Consider the following 16,763-nt stretch of genomic DNA (forward strand, 5'->3'; position numbering starts at 1 on the left):
CACTGGCACCGGATCTCGTTTTAGATGGTTGTGAGCCACCATGTAGCTGCTGAGAATTGAACTTAGGACCTGTGGAAGAGCAGCCAGTGCTCTGAACCCCTGTGCCATCTCTCCAGCACCTGTTTGTTTGTTTGTTTGTTTGTTTGTTTGTTTGTTTGTTTTGTAAGAGTGATGAAAACACTCCCTGGGGAGGCATCTATCTTGAGGGGAACCTGAGGAGCCTGTAGAGTGCCTAGCATTGCCTAGCTTCATCTGGGTAGTACTTCCACAGATCTTTGTCTTCTAGCTGTATGGTAAAGGTATAAGCCATTACTAAATTAAAAAAAAAATGTGTGCAGTTATGTCAGTAAGACTAAACTTAAAATATATAAAACTCACAGGTAAAGCTAAACGAGCAGCATTATTAAACAAGAAATTCACATGGCTGGTATATATACAGGGCTCAAGTGACAAACCTTAGTTCAGCATGTTGTGATAACCAAAAGCTAAAATGACTCAGAGATACTCACACCTTATCTACCACACCCTTCTCCTGAGCATGGCTAAGACATGGCGTGAGGTGGTTATTCTTCCTGTGATTCAGTATGCAATCAGTGTCTAACACAGATTTTCCTGTTCACTTTGAAGAAGTAGCCGCCACTTCTGGCAAGGGTGGTTAGGTTAATACCTGAAGGTTTAAATAATTTTATAACAGTTCCTGAAAATCAAGTTAAGATCTGTATCACACAAGCAACCAGAACTACTCTATTTCAGAAGGAAAGAGTGGCGGAGATGGGAAGAAGGGAGGGAGGAAAAGAGAAAGGAAGGTAAAAAAGAAGGACGAAGGGAAGGAAGGAAGGAAGGAAGGAAGGAAGGAAGGAAGGAAGGAAGGAAGGAAGGAAGGAAAGGAAAGGAAAGGAAAGGAAAGGAAAGGAAAGGAAAGGAAAGGAAAGGAAAGGAAAGGAAAGGAAAGGAAAGGAAAGGAAAGGAAGAAGAAAGGGAAAAAGGAAGAAAGGGATCTCTAGAGCTAGAAAATACAACAAATGAATTAGGAGAAAAAATATCACAGTGTACTTGAATAGCACAGGAAACCATCAATGAACTTTAAGACTGTTACGAAAGTCACTGGATCAGAGAGACAAAAACGGAAAAGAATGAAAAAAAGAAGTTAGAGCCGAGAGATGAAAGGGATAATAACATCTACTGAACTACTGTGTGTCGTGTGTGTGTGTATGTGTGTGATTTCAGATTCACAAAAGAACAAATAAAAAGTAGAAGTTTCCTGAAATATGAGGAAACAGTAATGTGCAAGAGGGACGCACTGAGTCCCAGGGAGCGGACGAACCAACATTCACATTCTAAGATATCGTAGAAACAATTTGCTGACCATCTCAGAGGACCCTGAAAGTCACAAGGGAAGAGACACATTCGTCCAGGAAAGCACAGGTGCCTCCGGGGAAGTCATGCCCACCAGAGGCAGTGTTGAACCCCTTCAAATAGTAGAAGTGCTTCTGACAACTGATTTTTATTCGTATAAATGCCCTTTTAAAATAAAAGTAAATTAAATGTTTATAAATAAACAAACAAAAGCCAAGCACATGCATTACTAATAGAGGTGCCATCCAAGAAATGTTTTAGGGTACCTCAAATTGAAATTAAAGTGAAACAATGCCAGGATAATAAAATACAACCAGCCCAAAATACAAACTTTTATAATAGAAAAATATATGGATGAAAAAAAAACCAGTAATTTGCAATTTGCCTTATATACTAGATTATTTTTTATAGAATTTAAAAGAGAAGATCATAAACAGTTATAAATCTGTGTCAATAAGTACACAATATGTTAAAATGCCATTTTGACAACAATACCATAAAGTGGGTAAGGCTGACATACAAATAAAGTGTAATTGAAGTCAACTTAGAATTAAAATATATTAAAATTTTATGAAATACATAATCTCATTATATACAAATTAAAAGCATAAAATACATATAAATGGAGATTTAAAACAGAAAAATGTCACTACAAACAATAAACATAGATGAGTTAGTAATGAACAAAAGGGGGACTAGAATGTCCTAAGATACATAAAATAAGAATCAATATGATAAATAAGTACAGTTGTGTTGGAAGTATCTTAAATATGAATGGATTAATACTCATACATAGAGTAATAGCCCTGATTAAAAGGAAGGCTTCAACTACATGCTGCATAGACAATATATATATTTAGCTCAAGGAGCTATATAGGCAGACAGTGAAAAGATGGAAAAATACATGTGGTGCCAAGAGTAACCAAAAGAAAATAGGGATGGCTATATTCATATATCAAGAAGAATGGATAGAAGACAGTTTTGAAAGGGGACACTGTATTGAAGTTTGTATACAAAGAATTTAATCATCATGGATCTAACAGTTTTAAACATATAAGAACCAAACATCAGAGCCCTTAAACATACAAAGCAAACACTTAGGGAAATAAAGAGAAAATAGACAGTTCTGCAGAAAGAAATGCCAATATCCTACCTTCAGTAATGGACAGAAAATCCACCTACTCTAAGGCAACAAAGTCAAGGAGAATTGGAGTTAGAGGCAGATGTACACAAACCATGGAACAAATGGAAATGATAGACATACCTAAGTGACTCTGCTCACAAAATACCAGAATATACATGAATTATATTCAAAAATGTGAAAGCTTCCACAAGCCAAAAAGAGCTTAAAGGCACTTAAAAATTATTTTGTAAAAGGAGTGGCAGGTTAAACAAACATAAGGTGTATTAAAAAGTGCTATATAGAGCCACTATTTTGTAAGATAATTTAAAAAGATAATTTGAATGGCGACACTGCATGAATGGGCAACGCTATTCCCCAACAGACCTGAGCTATCTAACAGAAATATCAGTGCCAAATATGGGATGCCTCTCTTGAAAGTTATCGATCAGAATGGCCCAAGAAGTCCTGTGAAAGAACACAATCTATTGTCATTGTTCTTGATTGTCCACCACAACTAAATGGTAAAACTCTATTGCTGAAGATACCCCTTTGGTCGCAGGGCAAAGTGAAATCAAGCTGTAATGCCCAAAGAAAATTCCTCTCTTCTGACTATCATGGTGCCAGAAGTTGCTCTGCAGGTTACAGAAGGAGAAAAGCTGGTAATGGTTTTACCCAGCACTGGACCTTGCATACAACACTGACCCCTCAGGAAAGGATGAACTGATGCAATAGTGATACTGCTGTTATAGATGTAGCCAAATAATATTCTAGTATAGCTACGAAGGGGCCCCCAAGCCTCACTTGTAGCCAAGGAGTGTTTGGCAATTAGTGGCTGCTGGAGGAAAGGGAGTCAGCTTATTTCATGGATGTAGCCAGTATTAGATTGCCGATGTTCAGTGCATTGCCCCATACCCATAAGCATACGGTCAATACTAATTGGCCTCAGTTGTTTGTTTGTTTATTTGTTTGTTTGTTTTGAATTATAGAGAACATGAAGATGGAGACGTATTGGGGGACAGAGAAAAGTGGGAGAACGTGGGGTGGATATGACCAAGATATGTTGTATACATATATACATAAAATTATCAAAGAATAAAATATTAATGTAATTGATTGCAGCCATCATTTCTTCAAAAATTTACTAAGAAGTCAATAAGCACATAAAGAAATGCACAGCACTATTAACAGTCTATGGGTGAGGGACTTGATTAAAAAGCCCTGTATAGACCCACTATTTTATAAGAGAATTTTAAAAGATAATTTAAAAAAGAGAGTTTGAATGGGACATTGCATGGATGGACAACGTCTGTTGGAGGGGAGGAATTGGAACCATCATGCTGCTGGTAAAAATGCGAGGTACAGAGACTTAGATAACAGTCTTTCTTAAATGGGTAAGTACGTGATCTAGCATTTCTATTCATAGGTATCTACTCAAAAACACACACTTAGGAAAAGGGTAGAACAGAACCCCGCAAGGAGACCAACAGAGTTTGAACCACCAACCAAAGAGCATGCATGGACAGGATTTAAGCCACCTATGAGTAGGTAGCTGATGGGAAGCTTGGTCTTCACATGGCTCCCTTAGCAATTGGAGCGGGAGCTGACATGGACATGGTTGCCTGCTTTTGGATCACTTCCCCCTAGCTGGGCTACAATGTCTGGCCTCAGTGGAAGATGATGTGTTTGGTTCTGATGGACTTGATGTGTTGGTATATAGGTGGGGCTCCCCCTTTCTGAGGAGAAGGGGAGGGGAGAATAAAGGAAGGGAGTGGGATGGTGGGACTGGGAAAAAAGCAGGGAGGGAGCCACGATTGAGATGTAAAGTTAAAAACTAAATGAGTGAGAAAAAAACACATGTACTCCCCAAACACTAGTTTTAGAAACATATCCTAATGGCAAAAAAGGAAACAACCCAAGTTTTCATCAAATGGACAGAAGAATGTGATACACACTTGCAACTGGGGTTTTACTTGGCAACTGAAAGAAAAATGTGTTCATAGAAGCTGGTCACAAGGACTAGCTGTGTCATTTATCCATATAAATTGTCAACAACGGGCTAATATAGAGAGATAAAGATGTATGCTTGAAGTTTCTTAAGGCTAGAGAGATGGGAATCCTTCAGAATGATAGGTACGTGACATAATATTCTGTTTGAAGTATTAATAATAAAAACAGTTCAAGATCAAGAGTAATGGATGGACATGAATAAAAACACATTGAATTGTGTATTTTAAATGGGTGACTCATTAGATTCACCCACAATTATGTCTTTTTTAAAAAAAGATTTATTTTATTTATTTTATTTTTTATATTAATTACAGTTTATTCACTTTGTATCCCAGCTGTAGCTCATCCCATTCCCTCCTAATTCCACCCTCCCTCTCTCACCTCCTCCTCTGCCCCTCTCCAAGTCCACTGATTGGAGAGGTCTTCCTACCCTTCCATCTGACCCTAGTCTATCAGGTCCATCAGGATTGGCTGCATTGTCTTCCTCTGTGACTTGGCAAGGCTTCTTACCCCTCAGTGGAAGGTGATCAAAGAGCCAGCCACTAAGTTCATGGCAGAGAAAGTCCCTGTTCCTCTTACTAGGGAACCCACTTGGAGACTGAGATGCCATGGGCTACATCTGTGTAGGGGTTCTGGGTTATATCCATGAATGGTCCTTGGTTGGAGTATCAGTATCAGAAAAGACCCCTGGGCCCAGACATTTTGGTTCTGTTGCTCTCCTTGTAAAGCTCCCGTTCCCTCCAGGTCTTGCTATCTCTCCCTTCTTTCATAAGATTCCCTGCACTCTTCCCAAAGCTTGGTTATGAGTCTCAGCATCTGCTTTGATACACTGCTGGGTAGAGTCTTTCAGAGGCCCTCTGTGGTAGGCTCCTGTCCTGTTTCCTGTTTTCTCCTTCTTCCAATGTCCATCCCGTTTGTCTCTCTGAGTGAGGATTGATCATTTTACCCAGGGTTCTCCTACCTCAATAACATGCCATAAACAGTAGAGTTGTTTAACATAATCATTAGGGAAATGTAAATTAAAAATCATAGTTAGAAACCAACTGAAAATCAATTTTGCCAACCAATGCATGTGTCTTATATCTGATATTACCAAAAGAAGGAGAAGAAATGAAGCATTTGCAACAATTATACAGTGCTGGAGAGAATGTACTATTCACACATCATTTCACATTTAATTCTAATGCTTTATTTCAGGGGCAAGGAGCAAGCCTGCATCCCCAAAGTCTGAAGTTTCTGAAGAAGAGGTGTTACCTTCTATATCTCTAGGCTTCATGTGTATTGGTGATTTGTTGCTAACATGTGACAGGAAATTGACTGAACCAGAATCACAGTCCCTTTTTTGAAAACCAAGCCTGGATTCAGCTGCTGATACCTGTCCAAGAAGGTCTGTATGCAAAGTCTAGGACACATGTCTATGAACCCAAGTTTCATCTTCTTCATCTTTGGTGCTATCTTAAGCCACATAAAGTCATTATTTGTAGCATATGGCTGCCCCTCATAAACATGCCATGGACATAAGTAGCTTTAGTTTGTGTGTGATTAAGGTAAACCTAGATGAGCAAGGTTCATTATGCTAATTGTGTATTCTGAGATATTTCTGATAAGTAAGTCATGTTTTTCAGAAAAGATAAGCTTACCCCTTTACATGCCAGGATATAAATCTAAGCTCTCCAACTCCAATGTAATTTTTTTTCAGGCCTCCTGACCACCTACTCTGCTCCATCAGGAGGTTCTTGCTATTCTACCTTTTAAATGCAGATGTTAAATGAGGTTGATAGCCTTTTGCCTTTAACAGAAATATGAAAGGTTCTGCTACTTACACTGACGAGAAGGTCCAGCAGGTCTCTCATTCTGAGGCTCTAATTTGGTTTCTGGAGTGATGTGAGACTTTTTCTTGGTATCTTGCAAAAGCATCAAAAACACCTTTTGAAAATTAAAATAAAGGAGAGGCATGTCACATATTACACTTATTCACAGTTCTTTTGCTTCAGTCACCCATTAGGTCATAACAACACACATCAAACACATCCTGTTTCGCTGGTCATTCATTTAGTTAGTGTAACTCTAAGACAGCTTAGAACTCTGTAATAGAATTGATAGGGCTCATATAGGATGGAAATCTAACTGAAATGAGACCATGAACCTGCAGCAGGTACACCTGTGAGCATGGCTGATCAAATCCACCAAGCATACTGGATGGAAAAAGACCAGAAAATAGCATCTATGCTCATGTCAACTTGAGTTTGGAACTCACTATGCTAAGAGCTCCACAAGGAGAGCAACAGAACCAAAACATCTGGGCCCAGGGGTCTTTTCTGAGACTGATACTCCAACCAAGGATTGGTTGGATATAACCCAGAACCCCTGCACAGATGTAGCCCATGGCAGCTCAGTCTCCAAGTGGGTTCCCTAGTAATGGGAACAGGGACTGTCTCTGACATAAACTCAGTGGTTTGCTCTTTGATCACCACCCCCTCAGGGGGGAGCAGCCTTACCAGGCCACAGAGGAAGACAATGCAGCCACTCCTGATGAGACCTGATAGATTAGGGTCAGATGGAAGAGGAGGATGACCTCCCCTATCAGTGGACTTGGGGAGGGACATGGGAAAAGAAGGAGGAGGAAGGGTAGAACTGGGAGGGCATGAGGGAGGGGGCTACAGTTGGGATACAAAGTGAATATATTGTAATTAATAAAAACATTTTAAAAAAGAAATCTCAAATAAACTTAGGAGTCACACATTTAAATCACGTGGTTCATTTAGGGTGCTTGAAAACCCAGCTTTAAAAACCACCCAGCGAATGTGTGCTCCCCCCTCCAGTGGTTCTCACACACCATGTTAAGTTGTGAGTTATTGTTGCTACTATTTAGTTAGCACCGGAAGAAGTTTAAGCTTGATGTGTTTAAACCCTCAGGTGAGTCTCAAATCAACAAATATACAATGAAGGGAACAGAGTAAGGACAATGAGACCCTCAGCTGCCTTTGAGGACCTGAGGGATACTTAGGGAGAGCTGCACAAAGGGTCTCCAGTGTACACCAAGAAGCACTAATCTAAGAGGGGGGCTTTAGCCTCACCCTGAAGTCAAAGCTACTCAGCCATGCAGCAGTGCCGCCCCACGGGAAGGCACAGGCTCTGATGCTGGCAGTGCTGGGCCAACTTTGTGACCAGGGGCACAGGGCTCACCCCACAGGCTATGAGAACGACTTATCTGCAAAACTAGGGATACTCTGTCAGCTCACGTTTGGTAGGTGCTGGCTGAAGAGGCTTTGAGCAGACCCTGGATGCATGCAGCATCTACGCTGTCGCTATGTTCTTAGCCAAAATTCACCGGTAAGCGAGGCACGGTGCACTGTCTCTGTGGCTTTGGTGAAGTCTGGTGCACATGCTTCCATCCCTCCCATCTCTACACATATCTGCTATAAAAGCATCCACCGAGACCCAGGTCGCTGGCCCTGCCTCCAGTTCTAGGATCTTACTCTCACTGCCTGTCCAACAGCTAGCACACACTCAGCATGTCCTCTCTCCCATCCCGAACTTCTATAAACAATACCATGAGTCTGATTCCTTTAAATAAGCCAAGAGTCATGAAATTATTGAAGCATTCCTGGTCTGACTCTTACCACAGGGGAAGACACAGGGAGAGGGCCCCAGAGACAGAAGCAGTGAGCAAGTGAGCCCCTTAGGGAGAGGTATATACTCTCTCTTCATGTGGTTAATTAGTTCAGACAGAACCCTACTGAGTAGAAGCTGCAGCCTCAATACTGGTCAAGGTCAGGAGGTTTTGTTAGAGTTTAGGTAGTTCCTTCATTTGAAAGATAGCACCTTTCTGATTCATGGCAAGATCTTCAGGAAATGCCACCACACTCACTACAAGTAAAACCAGTGTTGACAATAATTTAGAACAACATAGTATATACATGCCAGCCAGGCAGCCCTCAATGCATCATTTCATCACTCTTTGACTTGACCTCCTTGATGAACTAAATGGTAGTAATAAGAAACATGTTATAGAACCACCAACAGCAGTAAATGTATTTTTTTTTTGAGAGAGAGACTGATGGGAACTGTGCCTGGCATGTAACAAGATCACAATATCTCATCCTGGCTTGCCAGAGGACACCCGCACACGACATGCTTCATCGTGTAATTCTGAAATCAATCCACGAAGATAAGTACTGCTATCCCCACTGTAGAGGAAGGCTTGGGGGATTAGCACAATAATTATTCCCTCAGCACAGCCACACAGGATGAAATTCGAAGCAAGAGTGTGAGCTGAGAATTATTCATTGAGTGAGAACTTGTCTTTGAGTCTTATTCTGAAAGAAAATTTTATTTGATGGTTGGTCACACGTAACTATATCATACAACGTATTTTTATTCCAATAGGTGCATCATTACACCAATCTTTGTGCCTCCTGTTTAAACTCCTCGTCTCTTCTTGCCATGAAAGAAAAAGAAAACAAACAAACAAACAAAAAAAGCCCTAAATGAATGGATGTGTGTGTGTTTGGGAATGCCATGGATACATGTGCCTTGTTTGTACATGTTGAAGAAAGAAGCAGAATAAGATCATGGGTTTGCTCTCAGCACTCTCAAAGGGCAGTTAGACATGATATCAGGACAATTATCACACAGCCTGTATCTGGGTGCCTTGTTCAGAGTGTTTCTCTAGCTCACTGAGTGCAAAAGGCAAACAGTAAATGCCAAGATCATAAAGCTGTGAGGAGTGCCATCTAGTGTTGACTCTCCTTCACTGCAGGCACACTGACCAGCGATTTCAGGAACTAAAATATCAAAGGAGCCCACGGAAGAGAGCCGAAGGATCAATTTTTCTAAAACAACTTGAAACTGAATGCTGTAGGCAAAGGTCTAGGTGTCTGGCATGGATGTGCCTTTGCAGTTTGGGTCTGTATGTCCCGTGACAAGTGGAAACAGTCGGCGTGATGTTGCAAGCCTCCCTTTTGGAGCAGTCTCATGGAACCCAAACACACAGAGAAGGACAGAAAAGGTCAGGCTTTAATAGAACAAAATACATGAAAAGGTTTCCAAAATTCCACTAGGTTCTGGAACTGTAAGTTCCCATTTTCAGTTCAAAGTATTCCTTATCATTAGATATAAATTTTCTACAAAAGATAATAAATTTTGCTTCATCTCTCCATTTATGATGAGATGCAAACTACTGAAAAAATTCTCATTATAAGTAAGATTATGAAATGCCTTCTGCTACAAACACCCCTTCAAAATGGATATAGAGTAGGTCTGAGCCCCTAAATAGGATGTCCTCTGATAGAGCTGAGCCTCTAATGTCCCACATACATTTTCTAGCCTAAGAAGCATCTTGTATGTGCACTTTGCATGGAATGGTATCACATACGTATACCTTGTCCTCTTCTTTTGATGTTTCTCCTATCACTTATAGATGAAAGAGGACCAGAGGATAGTTCAAATGGGCCAAGAATTGCCCACATCTCTCTGTCTTTACAGAAACCGGCTGGATAATCATCTCCAACCTCGCATAATATTGTGCATCTCACTGAGATTACATCAGGTATCTAAAGTAAACAAACCTTCACAACTGATCACACTAGTCCTGTTTTTATTCAAACAAAATGAAAGGATATTAAATATACAGTGGTAAGGTTAAAGCTCAAAGAGATTAATGGCAAAAAAATGAGCAAAAATAATATAGCTTTAAATGGAATGCCTAGGGATTTTCTGTCCTTTAAAAAAAAAAAAACTTTTATCTTTTGAGGAAAATAAATTCAACAGATCAGGGAGTCTTCGTTTGGGGATTTCTGTCTCCTTAATTAAGAGAAGCTTCAGGGTGTGAGCCTGCTACCGTGGCCTAGTGTCATCTGTGCACTGATGGTGCCATCAATCCCTGGGGCTGGAGGGCAGTGTTGTTCATCCGCTGCACTCTCTGTTTAAAGGGTACTGGCAAATAGTGTCCGACCCCAGGCGCAATACACTCTCAAAATGTCAGTGTGATGGACTATACTCCAGATACGGTCAGCACACCCTGCCTTTGGCAGGTGCTAGAGAAACTGATGAGGCTGACGCGACTTCTCATCACAACAAGAGAGGACGCTGGAAAAGATGGAATTGCCAAGCTTTAACTAAAATAGAGCATGGCCTGTATTTTTTTTTCCAGTTTCCCCCAAATGACATAATTTTGCTTCTCTTTTTGCTTTGTACAAGCAAATGATGACACTGTGTAAAGAATTCAGATAAATAGGACACAAGAGTTCACTGGAATTTTCCCGAAATGCAAGGCTCTGGCTAAAGTGATTCTATAGCACCCAACAGCACTTGGTCATCACACAGTGACAGCACTGCTCTGAGACGACTGCTATGTCATACCAAACACAGGCTTGGGAACCTAAGGCAGGTCATAATCTAAAATGGGACTTCCTGAACCACAATCCAGGAAGAACATAGTCTCTGGTCTCCGCGCTTTGGACTGTAGCTCCATGCTGTAGTCTCCTGGCTGCTGCTGCTGTGGCTGTGGCTGCTGTATCATGGTGTCAGTGTTTTCCATCTCATCATTTTGTAACTTTCTAATACAGACCTATCTTCTTACAGCAGGTCCACCCAGAAAATACAGGTGCTGCTCCTCATCATAAGTTCCATACAGATGACATGTACAAGGTCCAGAAATCAGGATGTGAACATTCAGGAGGACTCATTATTCGTCCTATCACACCATCAGAACATCTTTGAAGCGAGAACAATGACTGGCTATAACCTTAGATATCCTGAAGACAGTGAAAGATAGAGGACAGAGTAGAAGTTGCCATCATCCAGCAAACTATGGCTCTAATTCCTGATGGTGGGAAATGTAATGTCTTCCTCTGTTTGTCTGTACAGGGCAGGGTGGGTGTGATAAGTTAGATAAGGTATAAAAAAGTTAAATCTAGGTCAGACTCATAGTATCTGACCCCAAAATGACTCTCTATAAACAGAAAGTGTCAAGTATGGACTCCAGGGCTCCAACCTGATGGACTGAAACCACATGTTTAGAACACAGCCAGCAGCCAGAAGTACTTGACTTTAAGAGTGTTTTAAATTGAGAAGACTTAAATATAAAACTTAACCCACCTCAGAATAGCAAATATGCTGTATTTTGATGGAAATAACAAGATATGAGGAAAGGAGAAAGAGAGGGAGAGAGAAAAGGAGAGAAAGAGAACACGTTCTCAAGAAATATAAAACCTTCTCTCTTCTCTACCTTCCTCTTTTTCTTCTGCTGAAGGAGGGTCATGTTAACATTGGGGCCAGTATAAACTGGAGTTTGAGTTGGGGCAGAATCTTCTAAGAGGCCACTGCAGAGTTGACTTGGAGGTCACAGGGACTAAGGAAACATCAAAGACAAGAATCAAGTTCTCACTATCAATAAGTCAGCACAGTTACAATCACAGGGAAATTTGAATAAATGCTTACTATTAAGTAGAATTGATCCCTTTAATTTCATATTTGGGTAGAAAATGAAGCAAAATAAGATGTGCTTTGTGCAAGACAGATCCTAAGGCTACCAACTACCTCTCAATCAGTACACAGGGCAACCTGGACTTCTTTAAAATTATCCCTGCTAAGCCACCATAGCGTCATAGAGAGCAGATCCCCTTGCCAGATAGTAAAATGTGTTCAAAGGACTATTAGAAGACTCAAAAGCCAATGTGAAGAACCTGTCATTGCCAAGACTGGTATGGTTTCAGCATTAAAATAATTCCAGAAATGAATAAATTGAAAAGGATAAATGGAACAGAATTGATGAATCACCACTGATCTAAATAGGAAATTCATCAAAGAGACTGTTCTCCTTTAAACATGTATAAGTGACAGAATCATGAAGATAACCCAGGGCAAGCTCAGTAATAATGATTAATTCAGACAGGCAACTTTAGAAGGTGCCAAAAATGGTGGCTGGGGAAAATGGAAGTGAGAGAGTCCTAAAGTATGTCTTCAAAAGATAAAGGAGGAAATTCACTTTCTAGCAAAAGCCTGCTATCACTACAGAAAGCTCTGCTCTTTGCTCTTTGATCAAATTTCTCCTTGCCAGCGTTGACGAGATCAGCTCCACCATGCAAGGAGCAAAGAAACATAACACCATCCCTATAGTACTCTAGACATCCACCTAAAAAGAAAAGCCTAGTCCACTCACAAGTAGATAGGACAAACCTGTACTGAAGTCATGGTGACACATGACTACTCTGTAGAGTTCAGAAGTCCGGAGGATGTAGAAATCAAGGAAATAGGAATTCCTGCTGGTAATGACTGATGAGGCATCCAAAAGACTGTAAATCATAATCCCAGAATGCATCTTTATCATTATTATTGTTAGTATGTGCATTTTGTGGGGTGGGGTACATATTTCTGAGTATGCAATGAGCATGCCCGTGTATGTACAAGCAGAGCCCAAAGCAGGACTTTAGGTTTATCATGTTATTTGCCATGTTATGGATAGTGAAACAGTCTCCTTTTTAAACCAGAGCCTTATAATTTGTCTATAATGGCTGGCCAGGAGGTCTTGTGGACTGCACTCTCTGTCCCCAAAGCTAGAGTCAGAGGCACTTGTAGCCATGAGCAGCTTCCTATATGGGTGCTGGGTGTTCAAACTTGTATTCCCATGATATAGGAAACCCACTAAACCATATCTACAGCCTTCTGGATTGCATCTTTGCTCTTCCAGATAGTACTGTGTCTCTTTGCCCTGGCTAAATGAGACAGTAATTATTTATTCTTAGAAATTGACTTCCAAAAGGAAAGAAGGAAAGAAAATTTAAAAACGGATCAAATTCTACTCTAGATTTGATTTTTATCACACGCCCAGACTGCCTCTGTATGCTGCTTGATTTAAGGTTGACTGAATCATACACACCACAGGAATCCAAATTCATGTTGGCTGAGGGGCAAAAGGGACTCAACCTCCACAACTTGACAGGCTGGAAGAAATTATCTACCTTATCCTCCTACAATATTATTATATTCAAATGAACAAATGGCCAGTCTAGGCTACGCCATAAGGTCCTAGCCATGCTGGGCTATCATGTGAGTCCCTGCCTCAAAAGAACAAAAATAAGATAACACAACAACACATTAGTAAAATTCACTGTGTTTGTATCACACAAGAAATTGTGAGTGGGCTTCAAAGCTACAGCCGAGCTCTCCTGCTATCCTTAGACCTCAGTCCTTCACAGGGTAAGCTAGTTTTTTGCCAGCTTCCTTATTTTCAAACACCAGAGTAGAAAATACCTTTTTGTGTGCATTTATTTACTCACTGTAGTGTGTTTGTGCACGTACGTGTGTGTGTGTGTGTGTGTGTGTGTGTGTCTGTGTGTGTGTGTGTGTGTGTGTCAGAAGACAGCTTGCTGGAATCAGATCTTTCTACCACGTGGGTCCTGGGAAGCACCCTGGATGTCAGGCTTGGAATCAAGTGCCTTTGCCTACTGAGTCAACTGTTTAGCAATGAAGCTAAGGCAAAATCCAGTTTCAAATATAAACTTTGAGCCAGGCACCGTAGCGCAAACCTGTAATCCCCAGCACTCTGGGAGGCAGAGGCAGGAAGATGTCTGTGAGTTTGAGGCCAGCCTGGTCTACAAAGTAAGTCAAGGACAGCCAAGGCTACAGAGAAACCCTGTCTCAAAAAAAGAAAAAAAAATTAAAAAATAACAAAAAAAATCAAATATCAATCTTATGATTTAGGGCTATAGAGACCATATTTATTTATTTATTTATTAATGTATTGTATTTTTAAAACAAAATCTGCTTTCCAGCCACACAGAGTCAGGAAAAATACTTAGCAGATTGTCTCAACTGCAAGAAAGTCATCAGGCAAAATGCAGATAAACAAAGAGAAAGCACGGAGAGGAGCCACCCAACTGGGGGTCGATAGCCACAGCAGAGGGCAGTCAATGCTCCTGTGAAGAGACATTGACAGGCCACGCCAAACAAAAGGAAATCCTTTAAAGACACTTAACTCTTTTTGCCATTTAAGATAGCTTTCTCAAACCAATTCAAAGACAGACTGCTATATTGTGTTTCATTAAGTCTCATAAGCATTTAATGTATTTTAACTCTTGTCTATGCTTGCCCTTAAGAAAAGTAATGTTTTTTTAAACACACGTGCCTGTATGAGAGAGGCAAAAAGAAATCTTAAATAAATCAATATTTATTTAGGATCTATTGTGTGGAAAGCATTACAAAATGCAGAAGGAGAAAATCACTTCAAGCAGCTGAAGAACTGCATGCAATGTCTCCAGAGCAATTAAGCAATTGCTCTATTACTTATTGCAGTTATCGTTAGGATGACTAAAGGGGGGATATGAATCTGGACAAAGACAAAATGATGTGCAGATGTGAGTCACACAGGTACATTATTGCTTTAAGAAAGTAGTGGGAATAAAGGACCCTTGTATTTGGAAGTGGATGATCCAATGCTCTATGCAATCAATAAACTGATAGCTTAGATTTTACCATATGTAAATACATACATACATACATACACACATACATATTTTTAAGAAAAGAGGTCAAAGGGAAAGAGGATTGAGAAATTTTCAAAAATACAGAAACACGTATAGGTAAAGCACAAATACAAATATTGGAGAAAATAAAAGAAATTGCTAAGTACAAATAGAGACAATTAAGATATAAAAAGAATCCTTGTAAGTCATACTACAATGGTAAATCTAATATAACATTGGAATGGGGAGGGCATTCCCTGGAATTTCCACCTCTTGGTAAAGGCTCAATTTAAGTCTTTCCCATTGATGCTCTGAATCTTCCCTTCCAACCCATCTTAACTTCTTTGTGTCAGCCACCAATCAGCCACTAGAAACCCCCAGTGGCCACACTAGGCTGTCCTGCCTGTCTCTCCAGACCTTCAGACCTCTCCAAAGTCACCCTTTATTCCTGCAACGGCCTGCCTGCTTGAGCCACACTTTTCACCTAAAACTATTTCCTAGAGACACTATATCTTGGTGTGTACCCCAGTCCCCAACCTCTTTCCTGTGGCCCATCCCAGCCTTTCCTCCTAGCCTATCTCCATCCCTTTATGTCACCCATAAACCAAGAGAAGCACTCTCTACCAGGAACCTGACAGCCTCATACTTGCCAAGAATATACAGGGGGGAGCTGCAACCAGAGTCCAATACAAACCTAACAAAGGCAATAGCAGATATCACTAAGAGGAATTAATAAACACTGACTATTGACAACTATCAACATTAATGGTCTCAACTCCTCAAAAACAAGACAACACAGACTAACAAAACAGATGTGAAAACAGAATTCATCTTTCTTCTGCATCCAAGAAACACACATTAATATGAAGGATAGACATCATCTCAGTATAAAAAGATGGAAAAAATATTCCAAGCAAATGGACCTAAGAATCAAACTAGTATTCCATATCTGACAAAATACAGTTCAAAGCGAAACTAGTGAGAAGGAACAAGAAAGGTCACCACATAATCATCAAAGGAAAATTCTACCATGAGGATATTGTATTCTTAACATATGCACCAAACATAAGGGAAACCAAGTTCATAAAAGAAACACTACTAAGCTTAGAACACATATTGATCCTCAAACACTGATAGTGGGAGACTTCAATACTTTACTCTGGCAAACATATAACTATTTGCCAGATATTGCAAAGATATCCCTCAGTGAGATCATCTAGACAAAAACTAAACAGAGAAATTCTGGAGCTAATGTTGTTATAAACTAAATGGGCCTAACAGATATTTACGGAAGATTTACACAAACCCAAAAGAATATACCTTCTTCTCTACACCTCATGGAACATTCTCAAAAACTTGTCACATATTAGGACACAAAATAAGTGTCAACAAATAATACAATTGAAATAGTACCGTGTATCCAATCTGATGACCATGGATTAAAGTTGGATATCAATAACAGCAGAAAGCTAACAAACTCATGGAAACTGAACAACTCACAACTACATAAAAATGGTTCAAGAAAAGTCAAGGTTCAAGAAAACTCAACACATGCCGGAGAGGTTGTGGAGAAAGGGGAACACTCTTCCATTGCTGGTGGGAATGCAAACTTGTACAACCATTTTGGAAATCAATCTGGCGCTTTCTCAGACAATTAGAAATAGTGCTTCCTCAAGATCCAGCTATACCACTCCTAGGCATATACCCAAAAGAGGCTCAAGTACACAGCAAGGACATTTGCTCAACCATGTTTGTAGCAGCTTTATTCGTAATAGCCAGAACCTGGAAACAACCCAGATGTCCCTCAGCTG

The 16,763-nt window shown here is 40.2% G+C and overlaps 1 protein-coding gene across 1 annotated transcript in view; it reads right to left on the reverse strand.

The window, feature by feature from the left end:
- Abca13 (ATP binding cassette subfamily A member 13) overlaps window positions 1–16,763 on the reverse strand; it is a 463,272-nt gene that overhangs the window by 174,729 nt on the left and 271,780 nt on the right. Inside the window, 1 exon segment of the mRNA XM_055624041.1 lies at window positions 6,283–6,412. Coding sequence (XP_055480016.1) covers window positions 6,283–6,412 — 130 coding nt within the window.

The sequence above is a fragment of the Psammomys obesus genome, unplaced genomic scaffold (assembly GCF_907164565.1).
Source record: "Psammomys obesus unplaced genomic scaffold, mPsaObe1.curated_primary_1811, whole genome shotgun sequence".
Lineage (NCBI taxonomy): Eukaryota > Metazoa > Chordata > Mammalia > Rodentia > Muridae > Psammomys > Psammomys obesus.